Source organism: Lepisosteus platostomus, chromosome 2, assembly GCF_059453375.1.
Source record: "Lepisosteus platostomus isolate fLepPlt1 chromosome 2, fLepPlt1.hap1, whole genome shotgun sequence".
In the NCBI taxonomy this organism is placed as follows: Eukaryota; Metazoa; Chordata; class Actinopteri; order Semionotiformes; family Lepisosteidae; genus Lepisosteus; species Lepisosteus platostomus.
The window spans coordinates 51319720-51343374 of NC_142612.1; the positions used below are offsets into that span (position 1 = coordinate 51319720).

At 39.1% G+C, this 23655-nt stretch overlaps 2 protein-coding genes across 2 annotated transcripts in view; one reads left to right on the plus strand and one right to left on the minus strand.

Annotated features, from left to right (window-relative positions):
* The first annotated feature begins 7849 nt into the window (after positions 1-7849).
* The window catches only part of LOC148676435 (uncharacterized), a 54058-nt gene continuing 38252 nt past the window's right edge, over positions 7850-23655 (plus strand). Inside the window, exons 1-2 of the mRNA XM_088608045.1 lie at positions 7850-7929; positions 8567-8923. Of these exons, the coding sequence (XP_088464171.1) occupies positions 7887-7929; positions 8567-8923 (400 nt within the window). The 5' untranslated portion in view covers positions 7850-7886. The remainder of the gene's footprint in view (positions 7930-8566; positions 8924-23655) is intronic.
* LOC148676436 (coiled-coil domain-containing protein 106-like) lies at positions 13924-16395 on the minus strand. Its single transcript, XM_088644103.1, has 2 exons — positions 15964-16395; positions 13924-15037 (listed from the first exon to the last, which is right to left on the minus strand). Exons 1-2 carry the CDS (start codon positions 16091-16093, stop codon positions 14670-14672), a joined length of 498 nt encoding a protein of 165 aa, XP_088500229.1. The 5' UTR covers positions 16094-16395; the 3' UTR covers positions 13924-14669.

The following is a 23655-nucleotide window of genomic DNA, read 5'->3' on the forward strand; positions in this document are numbered from 1 at the left end:
AGGAACTTCAGCTCGTTCATTGGCTGAAAGTTCCAAGGGCATCAGAATTCCACGTGGGTTACTCGGCCCTACCAGTCCCTGATTGGTTGATCAAGGTGAGATATGAGTCACTTACTCCTGACACTTAGGAATGCAGTCCAGATGTCCATCTGGCACTCCCTAGACAGATAGGCGCCAATGGATGACCATTGATCATGATAGCCAGGCTTAGCTAAGTGCATCCCCCTTTGGGAGCTGTCCCTTATCAAAAGAAAACAGCCTGCATGAATAGCTTCTCTGTGGCTGCACCACAGAGATGAAGAGAGAGATGGGGCCTCATTTGGGAAAGCACAGCAACACTTAATTCTGTCTTATTAACAAGCATTGCCGCTACACTTATCTGAAATACACATTGCTTATCTGAAATACCAGGACATCTTTTAGTATTAGCTGGTGGCGTATTATGCAATTGATTAAAAACTATTTCATTAGAGATTTAGATTATTTCATCAGAGATTTCTATATTGGTCAGAACAGATCTGATAATATTGTAAATATTAATCTCTGTATTTCAAGAGTGAATTACAAAAGGAATAGACAGGTTACTTTTTTAGCTTTCCAAGAATGTGGAACTTTTTATCATCTTCAATCAAAAGTTCACCTTTCAATTGGATTTATTTTATTCATCAGGCATTAAAACACCTTTATATTTCATAATCTTTCTATAATTGTATACACATTATACATAATTTGGCTTCTTCTATGATGTTTTTTGCATTTCACATTTTAATTTGTCTTTGTTTTTCATTTCCTACACTTTCTACTCTTTTCCACTCTGGGCTTGTTCTTTGTAATGAATTTCATATCATGTTCATAGTTATTTTCTTAATCATTTTCAGGATATCAAAAATCCTCAGTCAGATCTCATTCAGTCTTTTACATTGCACAGTAAAAACCTTTTTTATTTACCTGATTTAAGGCAAACATACTTGTAATAATCCAGAAATTGTTTATTTTGTGACTTTTCCTGTGTAAAGTTTGTACATAAAAATCACATAAAAGAAATGAAGCACAGATTAAATGAAATACTGAACCTCTGGAAAATTTCAAGCATGTCTTGATAGAAGTGTTGTTTGGCAGAAGCCACTGTCATGCTCTAAGGTTTTTCATTCGTAAGTTAGTAGCAATATTTTTAATGTAATTAAAAAGCACATTTTTTTTTCAAAAGAAGAAAACTAAATATGATTGTATATTATTATTCATTAAATCAAATTTCCCAACACACTTATCCAGTCACTATTCCTTCACTTAGTTTTTTATGTTTATGGCAAGAATTTGTTTCTTCCCTCTACCTTTCCATTTACATGGAGTAAATTAAGATGGTATCAATGCTACTCAGCTACAGATGCAGCCATTCAAAACAAGCGGGCGATACCGCATTATAATGCGGTGTGCTTGTCGCAGTGTAACGCAAGTTACCGTATTAGTATCCGGAATTTCCTCAAGGTGGAGCTAATAAAGCTCAACCTCTCATGTTTGAGCTGTCGCCATCAAAGTCTTTACCGAAGATATTACTAATAGTGTTAATAATGAATGACCTTGGACAACCTGTAAACTCAAAGTATTGATCCCCTCTCCCACCCCTCTCTGTGTACAGTAGAGCCTCCTGTCATGACTGGAGGAGCTCATCCAGCTGTGTCTGGACAGAAGCCAGGGTATCGGCTTCAACAACAGGGATGGGTAGCTTGTTCCCCCCTCCCACCGCTCTCTTTGTACTGTAGAGCGTCCTGTACTGACTGGAGGAGCTCATCCATCTGTGTCTGGAGAGAATCCAGGTAATCGGCTTGTTCCCCCCTCCAACCCCTCTCTGTGTACAGTAGAGCCTCCTGTCGTGACTGGAGGAGCTCATTCAGCTGTGTTTGTGTCTGTGTTCAAGCCGATACCCTGGCTTCTCTCCAGACACAGATGGATGAGCTCCTCCAGTCAGGACAGGAGGCTCTACTGTACACAGAGAGAGGTGGAAGGGGGGAGCACCCCCTGCTGGCCTCACTAACACCTCTTCCAGCAGCAACATTAGTTTTTTCCAGGAGGTCCCCCATCTAGGTACTAACCAGCTCACACCTGCTTAGCTTCAGTGGGTTCCCAATTGTAAGTTGCAGGGTGACATGGCTGCTGGCTACAATCCTTTATACACTCAAGTGAAAAATTAATAACGCCAATGTAAACGTCGTATTTACAATTTGTTGATAATAAAAATGTTAAGTTCTCTAAAGCTTTGTAATTTACCCAGGGAGCTGTGTAAGCATGTGTGGGCAGTAAAAGATCAGCTAAACTGGGAAGACGCGATACCGAAGATATTATTAATAACCTTTTAAATCTGAAGGGAGATATAAAGGGATCCCCACACGATAGAAGCAGGAAGCAGAAGCAGAAGCAGGAACCGTTGTCAGAAGGAAAGAAGGTGACTTGGGTGAGATCCTCCAGTCAGTACAAGAGGCTCTTCTGTACACAGAGAGGGGTGGGAGGGGGGAACAAGCTGTCCATCCCTGTTGTTGAAGCCAATTCCCTGGCTTCTGTCCAGACACAGCTGGATGAGCTCCTCCAGTCATGACAGGAGGCTCTACTGTACACAGAGAGGGGTGGCAGAGAGGAACAAGCCTTCGCTTTGCTTGTTGAAAGCCTTCAAAGCAAATGCACTTTGAAAACCACAACTTGTGAAAATGTTCACAGCCTCAACAGAAAACGATCAGCGAGATAATTCTCTTCTTTTAACCCTCCGGTTTTTCACAGATGCATAATCACGCATTAACTGGAACCCCCCGGGGAGGCGGGGTGCCATGTGTTAAGAAAGTTAGGTGTTAGCATAAACTATTAATGAGTGGTTCTGGTGGGGGGTCTGCCCTCAGTGACAGCTGACAATCCTCCATACATTGAAATGAAAAATTAATAATGCCAATGTAAATGTCTTATTTACAATTTGTAGATAATAAAAATGTTAAGTTCTCTAAAGCTTTGTGATTTACCCAAGGAGCTGTGTAAGCATGTGTGGGCAGCAAAAGATCAGCTGAACTGGGAAGATGCGACACCGAAGATATTATTAACAACCTTTTAAATCTGAATGGAGATATAAAGGGATCCCCACAGGATAGAAACAGGAAGCAGAAGCAGAAGCAGGAACCTTTGACAGAAGGAAAGAAGGTAACTATTCATTGTTGTGATATTTAGAAATATAAAAAGTAAATTAATTGTCCATAATATTGCTATTTTATTTTTTCAAAGAAATGTTTGTTAAAAGAAAAGTCACAGCACTGGCTGGATTTGAACAGTCAACCTCTCACTCACAGTACAAGTCCAGCACTTAGACCACCACACCACTCACATGAGGAGTGGTGAAACAGCCCTACACATACAGTATCAACAGACATTGTACAGTGCATACTATTGTGTTGCAGTACATGAATATAATTATATCGTTATTAATTTCTTTAGATACTTGATTCCATATTATATTCCCTATTAATCAAATTCTAAAAGTATGCTTGTTTACTACGGTATCGAGCGTATTCACAGAAAAGCTTAAAACTACCACTTTTTATACACATGTTATTTCACATGTTAGTTGGAGACTTCGATGCTTAAAATGTTTAGGGAGAAATGAAATACTAGTGTGTATTTTTTCTTTAAAGTTTCAAGACCAGCCATGTACTGTTTACATACTGTAATACTGTGTGTTCATGTTCAAAAATTAATATCGTTTATGGCCTTCACAAGCGTTATGCTCCTATTCTTTGTATGCTCAGCTACTAAGATTTCCCTTCAGTGGTAAAATTCCATATAAATATTCAATACTAAAACGGGCACAGTAAAGACATTTAAATCTTTCTACGACCGACCAACGCACCACGAGTGCCCCTGTCGGTCAACCAATCACTTACCGCAGTATGATGCATTATTACGTGCTATGACACGTGATGACGTAGCCAAATGCCCGCGGTACGTGTTTGTGCCGTGCACTTTTAATGGCTGCATGTGTATGCTGTCTGTTTGGGCAAGGGCATAACTGTTGTGGTTTACATTTCTTTCTTAGCATCAGACACAGAGAAAAGATCTTCAAGAGATCCCTTAAGTGATTCTAAGAAAGGGAAACTAGAGTTGTCGATCCAGGGAAGCTGATAGGCCATTATTTACTACATTATACATGCTGGTAAATGTAATTTATTTTTGTTTGTCTGGTTCTTTTTGTGTTTGCATGCTTACACATGTTCACTAGAAAAAAAAGGAAATTCACCACAGAGCCGTAAAGTGTCGTTTCAGCACATAGAAGCCATAAACAAAGCAAAGAATGAAAACCACATACTAAAATACACCCCACAATGTGTTTACAATCTATCAGCTAAAGAAACTTACAGACTGCACTTTGATTTTGAGGTTTAGCTTTACTGACAGCAAGTGCTTATGTATCTGTGCTACACTTATGTGTAAAAGACACTCCACTTCAAAATGACAAAGAGCTTAGAAACATCTTGACCACAAAAAAAAAATAACCCAGACATTAAGTTTCATAAGATCACATAGAACATACAGAGGCTTGTTTCAAGACTCCCTCAATACAAGATAAAAGCAAACCATTGCTACATTTGACAAGCCACATACTCAGGTGCAGGTGAACATATACTGTAGAGGGTTAACATTTGAGTAAGAAACAGTATGGAACTATTCACATAGCTTTGAAAGATAATTCATAAGCTCTGAAAACAGTGGTGCTCAGGTCCAGCAGCTGAAGAGACACTACATTAAGAAGGTTCCTGGCTTCTAAATGGAGAAATGGCATAAGAAAACAGGATGGTAATAAGCTTTGATGTATATTAAACGACAGCACTCCAGTCAGTGAAGTTGGTCTTCTCTGAAGATGCACAGTGAACGTAGGCTCAGAGTTCAGCAGGACACGCTGATTTCACACTGATCCACAAGGAATCAGAATTCAATAGTCAAGCTTTGACACTGCCACCCAATAGAACAGTGAGTCAGGGACAAATTAGGAGAAGAATAAAACAGTCAACACAAAACATCAGTACTATGGAATAGATGATGTAAAATACATTTTCTTTACCTTCTCCTTTTACTGCATAGAGTAGGAGGCTGGAGGTTTTAATTTGCTGTAACAATCAGAAATTGTAACAGTAAATTGCAAGAGTACTTGAAACGTTTGTGAAACAATAAAACATAATAATTAACAATCTCAAACACAGATTCTAAAGATATAATATACAATTTATTTATATAACCAGACATAAATAACAAACATAAATGTAATAGAATATGTACCTGTGAAAAGATCTGCTGTGAACACGAATGACTGATCATTCACTCAAGGATTACAAAGATCAGAGTTAAACTTCAGAGTTAAAATACACATTGACTATAAAGTGTTACAATCTAGCTCATAGGTTCTATCGGTCTCATATAACTTAACCAAATTTATATTCTCATACACAAGTAAATATGCATTTACTACTGTATAGTGAATTTAACATCAAGATGAAACATGTGTTTGTAATAATCTTGAGAATAATACTTCAACAATCCATTCTCCACATGTTCTTGACGAGTTTAAACTTCACATGGGTAAAAAGCTATCTGGGTTTCCGTAGCAGTTTCTTTGTGCTGGGAGGGTCCCGGTGCAGGAGAGAGAGAAAGAGCTTTTACCTTGCTTTGCTTAGCACCTTGCGTTGACCTCAGGTAGCTCTGCCAAAGTACCGTCCTGCTGAATTCGGTCTTCAAAACAGTTTTAAAAATTCAGTCAGTGCAGTTTGTCTTCTTGGGGTTCACAAGGTAAATAAAAGGGAGCTCAATTCATTCTGTGCTATAGATTTTTTTTATTATTCTGGATTCTGACAAAAAGAAAGAGTCCAACTGTCTAATTTCACTGACCATTGACCAAAAATAACACTGGGTTCCAAAATATATTTTTTAGTTTCATGAAGAATATCTTGAACAGAATTATGCACTTTACTGACTCACTCTGGTATCTTGGAGAAAAGGTTAAGTGCTGCTTGCACTCACGTGGTTGTTAAGGTCAGTTTGCCAGTTTAGAGAGAAATTGAGAAAGCCATTGATCAACCAAGAAAAACATTGCTTGTGTTCCAGTTTATATGGGGCAACATCACCAGATGGTGATTGGCGGAGATACCATCAGGTCTGGTTCAGGTGCCCTCCCTACAGATCCCCAGATGGTGGATTTTTCTTTTTTTATTTCTTCTTCGGGTGATGGATAATGAAGTTTGAAGAAATCAGCCTGGAATCTGCTCGAGCCCATCTGTGCTATATATCTTTAAATATATACCACTGGCACAGTTTTACAGTCTTTTATCAAAGGGGCCTCTTTAGCTATATTCCTCTGAATTTAAGGAGAGGCACCAGGCTTTTTTGTCAAGGCACAGAAAGATTATTAGAAATCTTTAATAACTCTTAATTCTAAGTTAAATTATAAACTTTGTTCCTATAATAGTATAGTTTTTCTCTCTGCATAAAAACCCTATAGGGTCACTTAAATATCGCGTCTACTTAATATTAAATTCACAAATTTAATTAGGAAATGTTCAAAAGGCTAGGCTGAATTTTAGCCAGAACTTTAAGATAATATTTTAAATTTCCAAAAAATTAAAGTACTCATGATCTTATCTGGACAGTGCCACTAGCAATACAGCATCTCCTGCATACGAGTAGCATTTTGTAGCAAATGTGTGGAGCATTTTGAGAATATAAGATGCACCAAGAAGGCAGAAAATCAATGGAAAAGCTGTAACATTATAGAAAGGCATTAGAACAATAAACACGTCCACATTCTCTGTTAAAGTGCAAGTTTTAGTTTTCCACGTATTTCTTTAACCTCCTGCAGAGATAAATGAAAGAAGAACAACACCGCGTCAATTAATCTCTGATAATAAGACTCGTTTTTACATAAAATAAAACTGAATTTGAGACTTAAATAAGGGTTAATTTAAATATCTGTCAGAGCTAAATCAACAGTTAATTATTTACTGAAGAACAATAAAATGAATAACAAGAGCTGGCCAGTTAGTTGCACTTTTTGCTGATACTCATTTCACAAATCTATTTATGAAAATTGCATAATTCAACATGCTATAACTATAACAAACTGACCAGAGGGCCTTGGAATATGATCATCTGTATCTGCCCATATGCCACCTAATGGATGACCTTGGCTCACTTGGCTCACTTGAATTGGGGTAATACTATATATTGTAGATCAGATCACCATTCAGCAAATCTGCCTAAAAATTAACCACATAGTCCAGGATTTCCATTTTTCTATAGAGTGTCAGTCTTCTTCAGTCTGAATATACAGTAAAGCTCATTTACTGGCTAAGAAGAGGGGCTCATCTGTTTGATAATTCAGCCAGACCGGAGGGAAGTCATTAATATGCATTTATTTAATAAGGCCCAAAATAAGATGACTGGTATCTACCTCTCCTGTTATTTGGAATAAATGAAAAAGGTGTTGCAAGCTTTTAATTAAATACTGTATGTAAATTAAATGTGTTAAATCACCTGGATGAAAACATAAATGATACTAATGAAGGACTTATTTTGCGATCTGACATTTACAGCAGTAGTAGGTGCTCTCAATAGTACTGTATGTGTGTAAAATTTCATTACAAGGTTATTATGTTATAGACACAGCAATAAGCAACACAGTCAATGTTTTACATCTGAGACATTTATTGTGCTGAATTACATATGTTTTTACACCCTATTAAATGATGATGTATGAACGGCCCGCCTATCTTACAGTGCAGTGTCCTTACCCTCCCCTATTTATTTCCAGTGTGTTTTCTGGGTTCGGTCATCACTGTAACAGCCAGAAGACCTCAGGAGAAGACAGCATGTTTGCAGCTTCTATTCTATCTGTCACTCTATACACAATAAGTAAGTTTGGTTCAATATTATAAACACAATTGTTAAAGAACATTCTTGAAAACATTTTTATTAGACTGACCTTCTGTTTGTTTTAATACTTAATTGAAAAAACAGTGAAAATGCCAAGCTAATTGAAAAATTAATTTTAGTATTCCAAATCCGCGAGTATACATTCAGCACTGACAAAGTTTAAATAATTTGTCAAAGTTATCAATGATTACTTAAGACTTAATGATTTATAGTATTCCACTGGATGTACTATCCTCCCTGTAAAATATAATCACTATATAAAAACTGATTACGTAAAGAAAATAAATTATTTTGGTTTTCTTTAAAATATTTTTCAGACTATTAAATGAAACATATCAACAATACTATATATGTTCTACATATTTTAAAAAGTGCATTATCTTTATATGCTCTACATATGTTAAAAAGTGCATTATCTTTATATTATCTTAATTAAGATGTAAGTTCTATTTTATGAATTAATTTCTTTGTCACTTAGCTATACCAAATCTTAAAATATATGGTTTTATATTTGAACACTTGCAATTCAACACTTTTTTAAACAACTTGTCTGAAAATAAAAAACAAAGTTAAGCCTTCTTGTCAGTTTAAGTAAGTTGTTCTCTCTTGTTAGTAGTTCTAGGTCTGGTTCCTGGAGGTGCCGTCTCTCAGCCATCTCTCTCACTGACAGTGAAGCCTGGAGACACTGTCACCTTGCAGTGCTGTGTTCTGATGAGAGACCCAGGTCACCTGGCCTGGTTCAAACAGGACACAGGTCGGGCTCCTCTGTGTATACTGTCCACCTACAGCAATGTGAATGGATCAACAATTCATAATGGATTCAGCATAAATCGTTTTAAAATTCAGAAGGGCAGCAGCAGTTTTAACCTCAGTATCTTGCATGTGGAGTTCTCGGATGCTGGGCTGTATTTCTGTGGAATGATCCCCACCACACATATGGAATTTGGGAATGCAACTCTTCTACAGTTTGAAGGTAAACAAATTATCATTAAAATGTATTTGACTGATGACTGAATTCTTTATCCAAAGAATTTGAACACCCAACCTAAAATACAGTTATCTACACACAGGTCGTCACTGTTGTGTCATAACATGCCTTTGGATTGGCCTTAAAAACACATTCACAATGTATTCTTTAAAATTGTACTCCACAATTTAGTTCCAGTTTTAAACGTCTAAAAATAAAAAAGTAACCATACAGTATATCATAATGGATATTATAATGATGGCATAGACTGTACAGTGAACATTACTGCCTTGCAGCTCTGGGGATCTGGGTTCAATTTCAGACCTGGGCAGTGAGATGTGAAGGAGGTTGTGTTCATCAGTTGGGCCAGTAAGTAGTCAGGAATTGAGACAAGAACACACCTTAGGCAAGTTACACTTAACAAAATAAGTATTTTACAGAGAAATAATTGAAAAAAACAACGATTGGTTCACTTCCTTCTAATGGGTATATTCTTTAAAAATAACTTAAACTGCATACCGAGGAAGCTGGTCTGCCCTGATAAAATAAAAAGCACAAAAACAAAAAAACACTTGTCACCAACACAGTGGAAAAAAAAAACCTCATATCCAAAACAAACATAAATTTCTTCTCAAAGTCCGAAAAATAAATCTTGCCATTCCATCGTTAAAAAAAAAACAAACAGATCCAGTCTTGCCTTCTTAACAGTATAAAAATAGATATGAATAGACTGCCTCAGCAATTGGTCTTTCTTTTATTCCTTTTCTTAGTAATCATTAGACTTTCTTCCTTGAATTCCAAAACAAAACTTGATGTGTTCCCTTTTTCTCATCACCTTTCTTTCTCATCTAAAGAATACTATCGTGGATCTCTTGCTTATTTATTTACTTTATTCTGTACTTCTTTTGAGAAAATGGAGGTCGCTTTGAGTTGGCCATTCAATGTCCAGTGTTATGATTATAGCTTCAGGACTTCAAATTCTCACCAGTAGTGAGAGGCTTGTGTCAAGGAAATGTCTGCTCATTCTGAGAGATTAAATAGTGCCGTGACCCTTTGTCTCTTAACAATTGTCTCTACAATTTGATCCACTGATTTGGGTTTTGCATGCCTCAAAAAACTGGTAATCTACAGAAAAAGTGCTCAAATTACTATTTATTCAACAATCTTGGGATCTAGAAGTTCTTCAGGTCATAGTCATTTTCTGGCCAGGTGAATCAAATCAAACATTTGAGACCTTGGTGGTTTCTCCAGTTAGTATACCCAGCTATGGAACCTTTGGGCTCATACAGTAGTATTCAACCCCAACCAGGGAAAGATTTCTTTCTTAAGTTCATCAAAGTTTTCTGTATCTTGATGCTCCAAATTGAAATAAGCCTTCTGTGCTTCTCTTACTAGCAAAGGGGCTAATATGCCAGCCCACTGTTCCCAAGGCAATTTATTCCTGATTATTTTCATACACCTAGCTTAGTATTGTTGTTGGAACTAGGGTGTTGTGTGCTTACGACTGTCACATAAATGTGTGTAGTGGTCCAAAAAGTAGGAGACTATGACCTAACACTGAGACAGTTTGTATACCCTTTACTTGTCGAAAGTATCCATAGGTGCCTTCCAGATTCCTTCATACCCCAATGGAATAGGAACAAAACTATCATATAACAGAATGATTGACGAAATACATAATGTATCTTACTTAAAAATATATAAAAATGTTGTTATATTGGAAAAATAGCAGTGAACAGAGCAAAGTTATATATGTCAGAAAAGATATGTGTTAACCTGTATTCTTACTTCTATAACTTTTTATCTTAGGACATGTTTCTGAAAATACCCATCATGCTTCTCATTCCCAGTCTCAAGATGATCAGGTAAATATATTTTTACATCAAATTATTTTAAAATCACAGAATAATTTACACCTGTGTAAATACACCTGTTTACACCACATTTCAGGCTTCAAACATAAAGATATAAATTTTTTATTTTATGTGAAGAATCACCAACAAGTGGGACACAATTGTGAAGTGGAACGAAATCTATTGGATTTTTGAAACTTTTTTAACTAATAAAAAAATGAAAAGTGGGGCGTGCAAAATTATTCGGCCCCTTTACTTTCAGTGCAGCAAACTCACTCCAGAAGTTCAGCGAGGATCTCTGAATGATCCAATGTTGTCCTAAATGACTGATGGTGATAAATAGAATCCACCTGTGTGTAATCAAGTCTCTGTATAAATGCACCTGCTCTGTGATAGTCTCAAGGTTCTGTTGAAAGCGCAGAGAGCATCATGAAGACCAAGGAACACACCAGGCAGGTCCGTAATACTGTTGTGGAGAAGTTTAAAGCCGGATTTGGATACAAAAAGATTTCCCAAGCTTCAAACATCCCAAGGAGCACTGTGCAAGCGATCATCTTGAAATGGAAGGAGTATCAGACCACTGCAAATCTACCAAGACCTGGCCGTCCCTCTAAACTTTCAGCTCAGACAAGGAGAAGACTGATCAGAGATGCAGCCAAGAGGCCCATGATCACTCTGGATGAACTGCAGAGAAGTACAGCTGAGGTGGGAGAGTCTGTCCATAGGACAACAATCAGTCTTACACTGCACAAATCTGGCCTTTATGGAAGAGTGGCAAGAAGAAAGCCATTTCTCAAAGATATCCATAAAAAGTCTCGTCTAAAGTTTGCCACAAGCCACCTGGGAGACACCCCAAACATGTGGAAGAAGGTGCTCCGGTCAGATGAAACCAAAATCGAACTTTTTGGCCACAATGCAAAACGATATGTTTGGCGTAAAAGCAACACAGCTCATCACCCTCAACACACCATCCCCACTGTCAAACATGGTGGTGGCAGCATCATGGTTTGGGCCTGCTTTTCTTCAGCAGGGACAGGGAAGATGGTTAAAATTGAGGGGAAGATGGATGCAGCCAAATACAGGACCATTCTGGATGAAAACCTGTTGGAGTCTGCAAAAGACCTGAAACTGGGACGGAGATTTATCTTCCAACAAGACAATGATCCCAAACATACAGCAAAATCTACAAAGGAATGGTTCACAAATAAACGTATCCAGGTGTTTGAATGGCCAAGTCAAAGTCCAGACCTGAATCCAATCGAGAATCTGTGGAAAGAGCTGAAAACTGCTGTTCACAAACGCTCTCCATCCAACCTCACTGAGCTCGAGCTGTTTTGCAAGGAAGAATGGGCAAGAATTTCAGTCTCTCGATGTGCAAAACTGATAGAGACATACCCCAAGCGACTTGCAGCTGTAATCGCAGCAAAAGGTGGGTCTACAAAGTATTAACGCAAGGGGGCCGAATAATTTTGCACGCCCCACTTTTCATTTTTTTATTAATTAAAAAAGTTTCAAAAATCCAATAGATTTCGTTCCACTTCACAATTGTGTCCCACTTGTTGGTGATTCTTCACATAAAATAAAAAATTTATATCTTTATGTTTGAAGCCTGAAATGTGGCAAAAGGTTGAAAAGTTCAAGGGGGCCGAATACTTTCGCAAGGCACTGTATATTATGTTATTATTAAACTCTATGCTATTAAGTATAGAGATAGCACACCTATCCTACAATTGCTATCTTGCAATTTTTAGTTCCTTGAATTGATTCAGGTGGTACATTCTATGTGGAGTTTGTTATGCTCTTTCCTCATGGGTTTTCTCTGGGTGCTATAGTTTCTACTCACCTACTTATAAGACGGAAGTTTTGAAAACTAACTGTAAATGATTACTGTGTGTTTGTCCTGCAATGGACTGGCATTCTGTCTACCATGTAGTTAAGCTCCAGGATACTGTAACACTAATAATTAATGGATATTCATTATAACAGAAAATCAGTTTTTGTCCATATGAATATTGCTTGAATACTGAATATTGGTGATTCTCATTATTTTGTTCTAATTAGTTATTGCTCTGGCTTTGTCTGCAGAGAGGAGGCAGTGATGTACTCATGTATGCTGCCCTGAAATTTGACCAGAATAAACGGAGTACTAGGAAAAAGAGAAGAGAAATGTGGAAGGAATCTGAGCATGTCTCAGAGTATGCTGCTATTAGAACTCTGGCCGGAAGATAAGACATATAATAGACCACCTCAGATATAGATGATGAGAGTTACAGTAGATCCAGCACATTTGAGAAAAAAGATCTGAAACAAAACTGCAAATCTGCAATGAACAGGCAAGATTATCAAGGATTAACTGATGTACACATACTATACAGGAATGATTTACAAATGTATATAAAGAAATGATACCACTTTAGAAAAAGGCTGCGATATTAAGGGTTTATAAATGCTGTATTAATAATGAACTAACAAGGATTCATAGTTTATTGAAAATGAACAAAATATTAATTAAGGATTAACAAAGGTGTTCTTAGGCCTTTATTAACTCTGGTTTTCATGCGTTGTAAATGTTTTCTCAAAATGGATTTAACACAGACTCATAGATTATAGAGCGAGACCAACACATTAACAGATGTCAATTTTTGTTTTGCTAAACATAAATTCTATGCACTGTAGAAGAGCAACACAAGCTGTCTCTGGCACACCTAAGTGCTTTATAGAACACCCTTTGAAGAGATCCACAGCTTACTCAACTACAAGATCACAACTGAAGGTATACTAGATATTTTTGGTAAACGTAAATGTGTTGAAGACAGTGTGTATGCAGTTCCAGGCTGTTGACTCCATTCATCCAGGACAGTCGTAGAATTGCAGTATGGTCTTTTCTGAATGTGCTGTTACAGTATTCTGCCACTTATAACCATCAACCACATTCAGGCTAAGCCTTATGAACAAATTTCCTATTTACTAACCACACATTGGGTTGATATATATTATTAAGAGGCATTTGTTAAGGCTTTACAAGCCTTTTACACATTGTTTGCAGCACTTCAAAGATTGAACCTATTCATGCCTATTAATGCAAAATAATTTGCAGAAAACTATTAAAAGACATTAATAAAGCTCTTGTTCCCAGTGTATTAATGTTTTTACAGTACCCCATGTAAAGTGTGAACCTATTCATGCTTATTAATGCAAAATCATGTTGCAGTTAACCAATAATAGACATTAATAAAGCTCTTGTTCCCAGCGTATTAATGTTTTTGCAGTACCCCATGTAAAGAGTGTACCTATTCATGCTTATTAATGCAAAATCATGTTGCAGTAAACTATTAATAGACATTAATAATGCCTTCATAAACCACACATTAAATGTGCCAATAATACAGAACACATTTTCAAAACGAGATTCTTTTAATTACAATAATTGTAACCACTTTATTACTTATAAAAATATTTTGCAAATACAAAAACAGAAATCTTGGACAACGTTACAGTATCTTAATGAAAAATATTTGTATTTTACACAGAAATTAAATATAACAAATACCCTACATTTTCAACAACAGCACTGAGGCATGCTAACAAAGTAAACATTACTATTAATACAGAAGAAATAGATAAAATTAAATATGAAAGTCGGTTAACAAATACAAAAATGGAAAGATTAGAAAAATCTTCCTACAGGAATGGTGAGCTCAATAATTTCAAAGACATGAAAAACTTACAATGCTTCAGATTTCCTTTTGTTGCCACCAATGTACAGGTTATTTATGTACAGATATCAGAAGTGGCATTAAATGAAAAATAGTGTAAGAAACAATAACGTGATAAATTAAAAGTGTAAAAGACTTACAGTATTTAAATGCAGTGAAACAACTCTTGACCTAATTCAACACTTAACAGCAAGTCTTCTTCTTCAGAGGGAGCAACTTGCCTTCCATTTTCATTTTTTCAGTTTTGGATTTTATTTCACTATCTATTGCTGCTGAATAGAGCTTTAACAACTCAAGCAGCTTTGTACTTCTGGTATAAGACTGTAAATTCTCATTGTATTTCTCAGGTGCACTAATTACTAACTCTAAAATGGCAGCTGTTGAAACAATTGTGTTCCTGTCTACATTCATCCACTGAAACACTTCCTTCATCGTTCCCTTTCTTCTGAATAATTTCAGCACCTTCTTGTATTGTAGCACAACACGGGAAGGAGCATTTACTGCAACACAAAGTTGGAAGATGAGGTATTTACTGAGTAGGGTGGAAAAATCTTAAACAGAGAAAAACAATTCATTCATAAGGAATTATATATCTACTGTAGGTTTGTCATGACTGGTTCTCAGAGGCAAAACTCTTACTGCAACCATTAACAAATTTTCCTTCTTTCCATAACTTTCTCTCATATTCAAAATGATACTGAAAACACTTATCTTTAAATAATTTTGACTATATTAATTGGAGACTCTGTTACAGGCACTGACAGAATAATCCTGTAACAGGTGCTGCAGAAACGAGTCCCTTTAGCGGTCCTAGTTGAGTATTTTAAATGATTCCTAATAACACGGCTACTTGTGTTTTATAATCCACCATAAATGGAAAAAAAACACAAATAAAGTGAACAAAGTATAATGGGTAGAAAAAATAGAAAAGCACACATTTGCCAGCAAAGCCCCTTTCTGTTTTAGTGTCTATGTGGTTTGGGGGTTGGGAGCCCAAGATCTCTTCAGATAGGTGTGGTGTCCAATGTGAGGGCTCAACTGAAATATTGCCATTTCAGTGTAAAGATAATAAGCTGCCACCTCCACATGCTGGTCAATCTTTCAATCATCCTTGCCCAGGGAAATGATTAGTGTCTATTAACTTGACATGTCTTGATCTCCTGATAAAGATGGCTCAGTTGGAAGCGCTTTCTTTTTCTTGCTGTGAAAAGCAACAAATATGTTATTTAAAGATATTAAAAATATGAAACTTACTTAATATACAAAAGACAAATGATGATTGAAATTCAAATTAAAATCTATTTTTTATTTATTAAATGAAACAGACCTTACAATGCAATTGCACATTGTTTACATTTGCCTTACAACTGTATAAATAGGGATTTTTTGGTAAAGTCTTGTCCTCATCAGCTACTGGCATGGTACAGTAATAATAACCTTACCTACATGACATAGAAAAAGGTGTTACTTACTGTACATTCCATCAACTGGTCTCTTAGAAAATGACGTTCAGCGATCAGTTCTTTGTTCTTTTCTTCTTGCCACTGCAGTTTAAGCTTTAGACTTTCCAGTTGTGGCTTATATCTTTCAACTGCCAAAAGTGCCATGGGAGATTCACAACCTTTTCCCCCTAAATAAATTAGAGAAAATGATTAAGTGAGCATGTTTTCTGAATGAGCAACACCAAAACTAATGAAGTACATACTACATAAGTATGCTTTTACCCTTGGTCCATCAACATGCTGTCAGCTACACCATATAGTATAATACAGTATAATTTACTTTGTCTTTTAAGTTGTTATGACATGGTCTTGTCAATGAAACTGAACTACAGGATCAATCAGTTCACATTGGTGAGTTAATGTCTCTTTAAAATTGAACATTTCTTATAAACAGATCTTTTATTCTTTATTTTACTTGTGTAATGTTGCCATAGCCGGCACAGGGACGCCAAAATGTAATGTAGTGTGCTCTCTGAAGGCACCAGTTCTGTAGGGTTTGGGCATTTACTGGGACAATTATTAATTGTAGCAGTAAATCACAAAATTGATTCTTTTGATGGCTTTAGAATCCAACCATGCGATAAAACTCAAACAACACACACACACAGGTACTAATACACGAGGATACATTTATTAATACATAGAATATGCATATAAAACTAACAGATCTTATCGAGAGGGTTATCAGAATACAAAAGGTATATATTCAGTCAGTTACAAAGAGTTACATATATCAAGAGGACATACGTTCAGTATATCATTCATTTAGACCGTTTCGTAAATGCACTTGATTATAACTTCTACATTAGATACTCAAAACAAGTACATAACTCTTAGGAATTAAATTGATATCAACTGGTTGGGATAACAATTGAATTCTCGAGCTGTAATGCATTGAAGTTGAATACTCATCCAATCTCTGGGGATTCAGATCTCCTGCGGGCACAAAGAAACAGTTGCAGGCTGTTGCTGTCCAATCCGCGCTCTCTGGCTCGGTGCCAGGCTGTGCTGTGCAGCTTGCGACGGTGCGCTGCTGATGCTCACTGACCGGCTAGTTAGTGTTGGCTTTAACTAGCACAGTTTGTGCACAGGAGAAAAGATGACTGTGGGTCCCAGCAAGTCAGGAAGAGGACCAGTTCGTTCCCGATGAAGCACTAGTTCTGAATAGTCATTCAGCTGTCCACAGTTCCGACCTGTTCACGGGGCTTGCTGCTGATGCTTACCTCGGGTGGATCCTCTGGTTACTCTCTGGCAACCTCTGCTCTAGACTCTTAGAACAAAGGAAAGTTCTGGCACTCAGAGACACTGGCCTTTCCGTGGTTGTCCGGGCTGAGTCTCAGGATGGTCAGGAGGCGCGCTGCGAGAATGTCCTGCCCTTGGGAGCCTTCTGCTCCTGGGCCGTCCTGCCCTGGAATTCTCCTTTGAATTCCCTTTAGAATAGTCCACAGAATTCTCCACTGAATCCTACTGAATCTCTCAGACCCTCTGTGTTGCCTGTTTTTACCTGGAGGAACTTCAGCTCGTTGATTGGCTGAAAGTTCCATGGGCATCAGAGTCCCACGTGGGTTACTCGGCCCTACCAGTCCCTGATTGGTTGATCAAGGTGAGATATGAGTCACTTACTCCTGACACTTAGGAATGCAGTCCAGATGTCCATCTGGCACTCCCTAGACAGATATGCGCCAATGGATGACCATTGATCATGATAGCCAGGCTTAGCTAAGTGCATCCCCCTTTGGGAGCTGTCCTAGGAAACCTTATCAAAGGAAACCTTAAATCAGCCTGCATGAATAGTTTCTCTGTGGCTGCACCACAGAGATGAACAGAGAGATGAGGCTTCATTTGGGAAGGCTCAGAACACTTAATTCTTTCTTATTAATAAGCCTCGCCGCTACACTTGCAATAGTAATGCTCTTGTTACAAAGGTCTGTTGTAGAACCAGACTATAATAAACTGAGTTGTACTATAGAATTAGACTTAAAATAATTCCTGTACTGTTTTTAACCAGCTCAACTCAAACAAAAGTCTCTCTATGTTTCCATAACATACAGTATGTGCTTCTATACCTTTCCCTATTAGGTTCTCCTGTAAAATAATAAAGACTTAACCTCAATTTACTCTCATGTTCCATTAGACTATAACAATAGTTTTATTTATCTGTTTTTGTTCTTCTTTGTCTATTTAAGCTTCTAATAGTTTGATTAAGGTTTTAAGTCACTGCAATTATGTGTCTCTAATGGCTTCCCTTTATGTAGTTGTAGAGGTTTTATGCATTTACTGGGACAATTTTTAATTGTAACAGTAAGTCACAAAATGATTCTTTGATGGCTATTAGAAAATCGACCTTGCGGAATAACTCAGCAATGCACAAACACGGATACTAATAAACAAGAATACATATATTTATACATGAAATGTGCATATAAACATAACAGATCTTAAGATTGAGGGTTAGCAGAATACAAAAGGCATATATTTGATAACGAAGAGTTACAAATACCAAGAGAGACATGCATTCGGTATACCTTTCATTTATACCGTTTCTTTAATGAGCCTTGATTACAACGTCTACACTAGATACTCAAAAACAAGTACGTCGTTCATAGGAATTAAATTGATATAAACTGGCGTTGAGGTAACAATTGAATTCTCGAGCTGTAATTCAGAATGTTGAACACTCATCCAATCTGCTTGGATTCAGATCTCCCGCGGACACAAGGAAACAAAAACAGGCTGTTGCTGTGTCCAATCGGCATCCTCTGTCCAATCAGTAGTCCTGTTGCGGCGTGAAGTGGGAGAAGTAGGGAGAGATTCCTGATTCTCTGAAGACTGGCTAGTTAGTCTTGGCTGAACTAGCAAGAGTTTGTGCACATGAAAAGTGACTGCATGTCCAAGCAATTCACTCTTTAGACAGGAAGAAGATCGGTTCGTTCCCGATGTAGCGCTAGTTCTGAATACTGAGATTCAGCTGTCGACAGTTCCGACAGTAGTTCACTCCTTGATCCAGCGAGCGTTCGCGGTGGGGTACTGGTGGTTCACGAGGCTTGCTGCTGGGCTAACCTCGGGCGGATCCTTTCGTTACACGCGGACGACCTCCAGTCTCTTAGAACAAAGTAAAGTCCTGGCACTCGGACACACTGACCATCACGTGATTGTCCGAGCTGAGTCTGAGAATGTCCTGGAGGGGCAGCTTCTGAGCCCTGTGCTGCCTCTTTTATCTGGAGGAACTACGGTTGTTCATTGGTTGAAAATTTCACGGCATTCGAGACCCACGTGGAGTTGTCCTGCCCTACCAGTTCCTGATTGGCTGGTTGGGGTGGAGGATGAGTAGAAATGCATTCTGATCTTAGGGTTGTAAACCATGGGATGAGACTCTCCCATGGAATCTCCCAAACCGTAAGGCACCAGAGATGACCATTTATTAGGGTGGCTGGAGAATCTCAGCCTTGGGAGTTGTTCCTTATCAGGAAACTCTATCAGCTAGAAAAACAGCTTAAATCTGAACCAAATGGAATAGCCTCTCTGTATCCAGCACCACTGAGACGAGGGAGAGAGGAACTGGCAAGGATGCAGCAAACTTAATTCCTGTATTATTAATAAGCCATGCCACTACATAGTGATTTATAAGATCACCTGTTTCTTATCTTTTGGATATAAATTTTATTCCAACTGTAGTAAATATACCTCTGATTTCTAGTTTCTGTATAATTTATATTAAAAATGTCATTCTTTTATTATTTTATTGTTCCATGTATGCATGTTATTGTGTTTTTGCACTTTTTTCAACATATTAAGTACTCTTTTAACTCTACATAATCATGTACTCAGAAATACTACACCATCACCAATAATTTGTAGTTCATTTAGCATTGTTTTCATCAGTTTTATATGTTCTTTTAAGTAATACTCATACCTTTTCTTAACTTTTCGTTCTTAATATATGCAGTATATGTCTCCCCCTCTACTGACATAATAGTATTGTCTTTAGGGTTATCATAAAGCTGCTATTATCATCACTTGTAATGGTGTCTCATGTGGTTTGCTTCCTCTCAGTGAAAGTATAACAATAAAAGTGGATAACCTATATACTTTATACAGTATATTTCATTATTTCATTCTTTTTCACAATTTTAAAAGATTCATGCAGAACTTTTATGTTTATGTTATATCATAATGCACCTTTATCTTTGACATGTACTATATACAGTGGTGTGAAAAAGTAAGTACACCACATGAAAAGGTTTTACATTTTTGGACAAATCGATATTTGATCATCATTTCAACAATCCTGATAGATAAAGGTGATCTCATTTAAAAAAAAATAACTGACAAACTGCATTTTGCGCTCATTTGTGCTATTTAAATCAACAGAACTGCAATTTCCTTGTGTGGAAAAATGTCGTACACCCCTACCTTTATCATTGCATCAAATGCCTAAAATTACAATGAGGTGCACCAAAACAGGTGGAAATGATTAGAACATCATTAGAGGGGAACTCAGAGGACACTGCCTTCTATAAACATCAGACACCTGTTGTCTGGTTTGGTCTAAGTAATTGAGATGTGTGGCTACATCATGCCAAGATCAAAAGAGCTCTCTGAGGCCCTCATGAGAAAGTTTGTTGATGCCTATGAGTCTGGGAAGGGTTTTATAGCCATTTCCAAGAAATGTGTAGTCAATCACTACACTGTCTGAAAGATCATCTACAAAATGGAGAAAATTTCTAACCACTGGCAATCTATCCAGGCCAGGTCGTTCCATCAAATTTAGCCCAAGAGCTGACTGAAACATGCTGCAGGAAGTCTCCAAGAACCCCAGGATAACATCAAGGGAATTACAGGCAAGTTTTGCCTCAGTCAATGTCAAAGTGCATGAGTCAACCATCCAAAAGAGACTATACAACTTTGCCCTACATGCGAGGGTCAGGAAGGAAGAAACCTCTGCTCTCAAAAAAGAATATAAATGCATGACTGAAGTTTACCAGACAACACCTAGGTGAAGATCACAACTATTGGAACATTGTGCTCTGGACGGATGAGACAAAGGTAGAGCTGTTTGGCCACAATGCCAGACGTCATGTTTGGCGAAAACCAAAAACTGCCTTTGACCAAAAGAACCTCATACCAACTGTAAAGCATGGTGGTGGAAGCATTATGGTTTGGGGCTGCTTTTCTGCCTCAGTGCTAGGCCCTCAGGGGCTGGCCAGTGTGCCTGTCACGACCGCCACCCAGCGGAGACCAACTCTTAAGCGATCTAATCAGCACCAGCAGCAGGTTATTATTAACAAGCGCCGCTGCACGTGTTAACCCACCTGCAAACATTCTACCGTGCAGCACGCCGTGCTATTTATACTATCCTAACCTGCTTCCCATTGCTCGGTATTGAGTCTACTCCTTGAGAGCTCTACCTGGCATTTTTCCCCATACCTCGTTTATTCTGAATTCTGGATTCCACTTCTGCCTTTTTGACTTTGGACCTCGCCTCTAGTCTCGGACTGTTTGCCTACTGTGTTTTCTCCGGATTACGACTTACCTTACCCCTTTTGACCACGACATTGCCTCTTGCTTCAGATTGTTCGCTTCTATCGCTCTTCCTGGTTACTGATACACCCTTTTCCTTTGGACCACGAACTCGCCTATCGTATTGGATTGTTTGCCTGCCTTGTCTACTACTCACTCCTGCATCTGCACAGGGTCCTTGTATATATCCACCAGGGATTCCTAACAGAATACCGAGCCTAAAGATGTATCCCGCGGACGCTCAAGCCTTTCGCTCACTTTTTAATCACCATTGCCAAGCTCTCACCTAGCTTCGATCTTCGCCCCAACTTCTCTCTAATCACTTCACTCGGCTTCTGCCCTCCCCTCTCTCTAGGGCTCCTGCACCGACTACTGCTCCGATCCCCCTGACCCCGCCCACCACTCCCACCACTCCCGTAACCTCACCGTTTGTCCTCCCGGAAAGATATGATGGCAACGCCGCGGGCTACAGGGGCTTTATTGTTCAATGCTCCTTGGCTTTCCAGCTGCATCCCGAGTGTTTTTTTCTCCCCGGGAGCAGATCAGTTTTGCCCTTTCCTTGCTCACAGGCAAGGCGCTGGACTGGACAGCTGTGTTGCTTGCTAAGGGAGATTCTCAGTTCGCTGATTTCCAGCTTTTTGCAGACCGGCTCCAGGCACGTTTTTCTCCAATCAACCCAGACGTGACTCATCTTCGGCTCACCTCACTTCATCAGGGTGATGGGTCACTGCATGATTATGTGGCTGAATTCCAAGCCCTCGCCACAGAGTCTGACTGGAACCCTGAAGCCCTGATTTGCCTTTTTCTAAAGGTCTCTCGGAAGAACTAAAGGATCACCTGGTGCTCACCCCACTTCATACCCGCTCTCTCGAGGCGGCGATCGCTCAGGTGGTTGGATTGGACACTCACGTTCGGCTGCGGAGAGCAGAGAGCCATCCAGGAAGCAGTCCCGGACGTCCCGAGGGTACTACCCCAATGGTGCCCACTCTGCATCATGCATCCCTTTCCTCGGAGGAAAAGGAAAGGCGCCTTTGGGAGAGACTTTGTCTGTATTGTGCTGCACCTTCTCTCTGCGTGTCCCTCTCAAACCCTTCCCCAGCCTACTGTTAGAGTCAGTAGTGCTGTTTTTTCTCAAACCTTGTCTGGGCTTTTATTCCAGGCAGAAGTTTCTTGGACTGACTTATACCTTCCCCTTTCAGTTTTTGTTGACTTGGGGGCAGCGGGGAACTTTGTAGACACCACTTTTGCTAAAAAGTGGAATATTCCCCTGGCTCCGGTCTCACCCTCTATCTGCATTCAAGCTCTGGATGGATCACCGATTGCGCCTTGATGGATTACCTGGCAGACCATTCCTCTCTGTCTTACAGTTGGTGCCACGCCAAATTCGCCAACCGGCACCGCAGACCAGCCCCCTGTTTTCGGAGAGGACAGTTCATCTGGCTATCAACAAGGAACCTACCTCTACGCCTGCCTTCCAAGAAGCTCGGGCCTAGGTATATCAGCCCCTTCCGGATTCTCTCCCGGATCACCCCGGTTACCTTCTGTCTTGCACTTCCCCCCACCATCAGAATCCACCCGTCATTCCAAGTCTCCCTCCTGAAACCCTTCTACCGCTCGCCCCTTACGGCTCCCCAACGTCGCATGCCACCCCCGCATCGCATTCAGGGGCGCCAGGCATGTACAGTCCACAAGATCCTCTACTCCAGATGGAACCACGGTACCCTTCAGTATCTAGCCGACTGGGAGGGTTATGGTCCCGAAGAGGGATCTGGGGTTCTGGAAAATGATATTTTGGACCCTATGCTAATCAGCGACTTTCACAGTGACTATACCGATCGGCCGTCTCTGGCGTCGGGTAACCGCCCGTGGGGGGGGGGTACTAACAAGCACAGCTGCACGCATTAACCCACCTGCAAATGCTCTACAGTGTGGCACGCCGTGCTATTTATACCATCCTAACCTGCTTCCCGTTGCTCGGTATTGAGTCTACTCCTTGAGAGCTCTACCTGGCGTTTTTCCCCGTACCTCGTTTATTCTGGATTCTGGACTCCCCTTCTGCCTTTTTGACTTTGGACCTCGCCTCTCGTCTCGGACTGTTTGCCTCCTGTGTTCACTCCGGATTACGATTTACCTTACCCCTTTTGACC

Excerpts from the sequence above, each read along its gene's own strand:
- LOC148676436 (XM_088644103.1), bottom strand. The coding sequence starts at position 16,093 with ATGGCACTTTTGGCAGTTGAAAGATATAAGCCACAACTGGAAAGTCTA. Across the intron at positions 15,038-15,963 it reads AAGAGACCAGTTGATGGAAT|ATTTTTCCACCCTACTCAGT; the intron begins GTACAGTAAGTA and ends TCTCTGTTTAAG.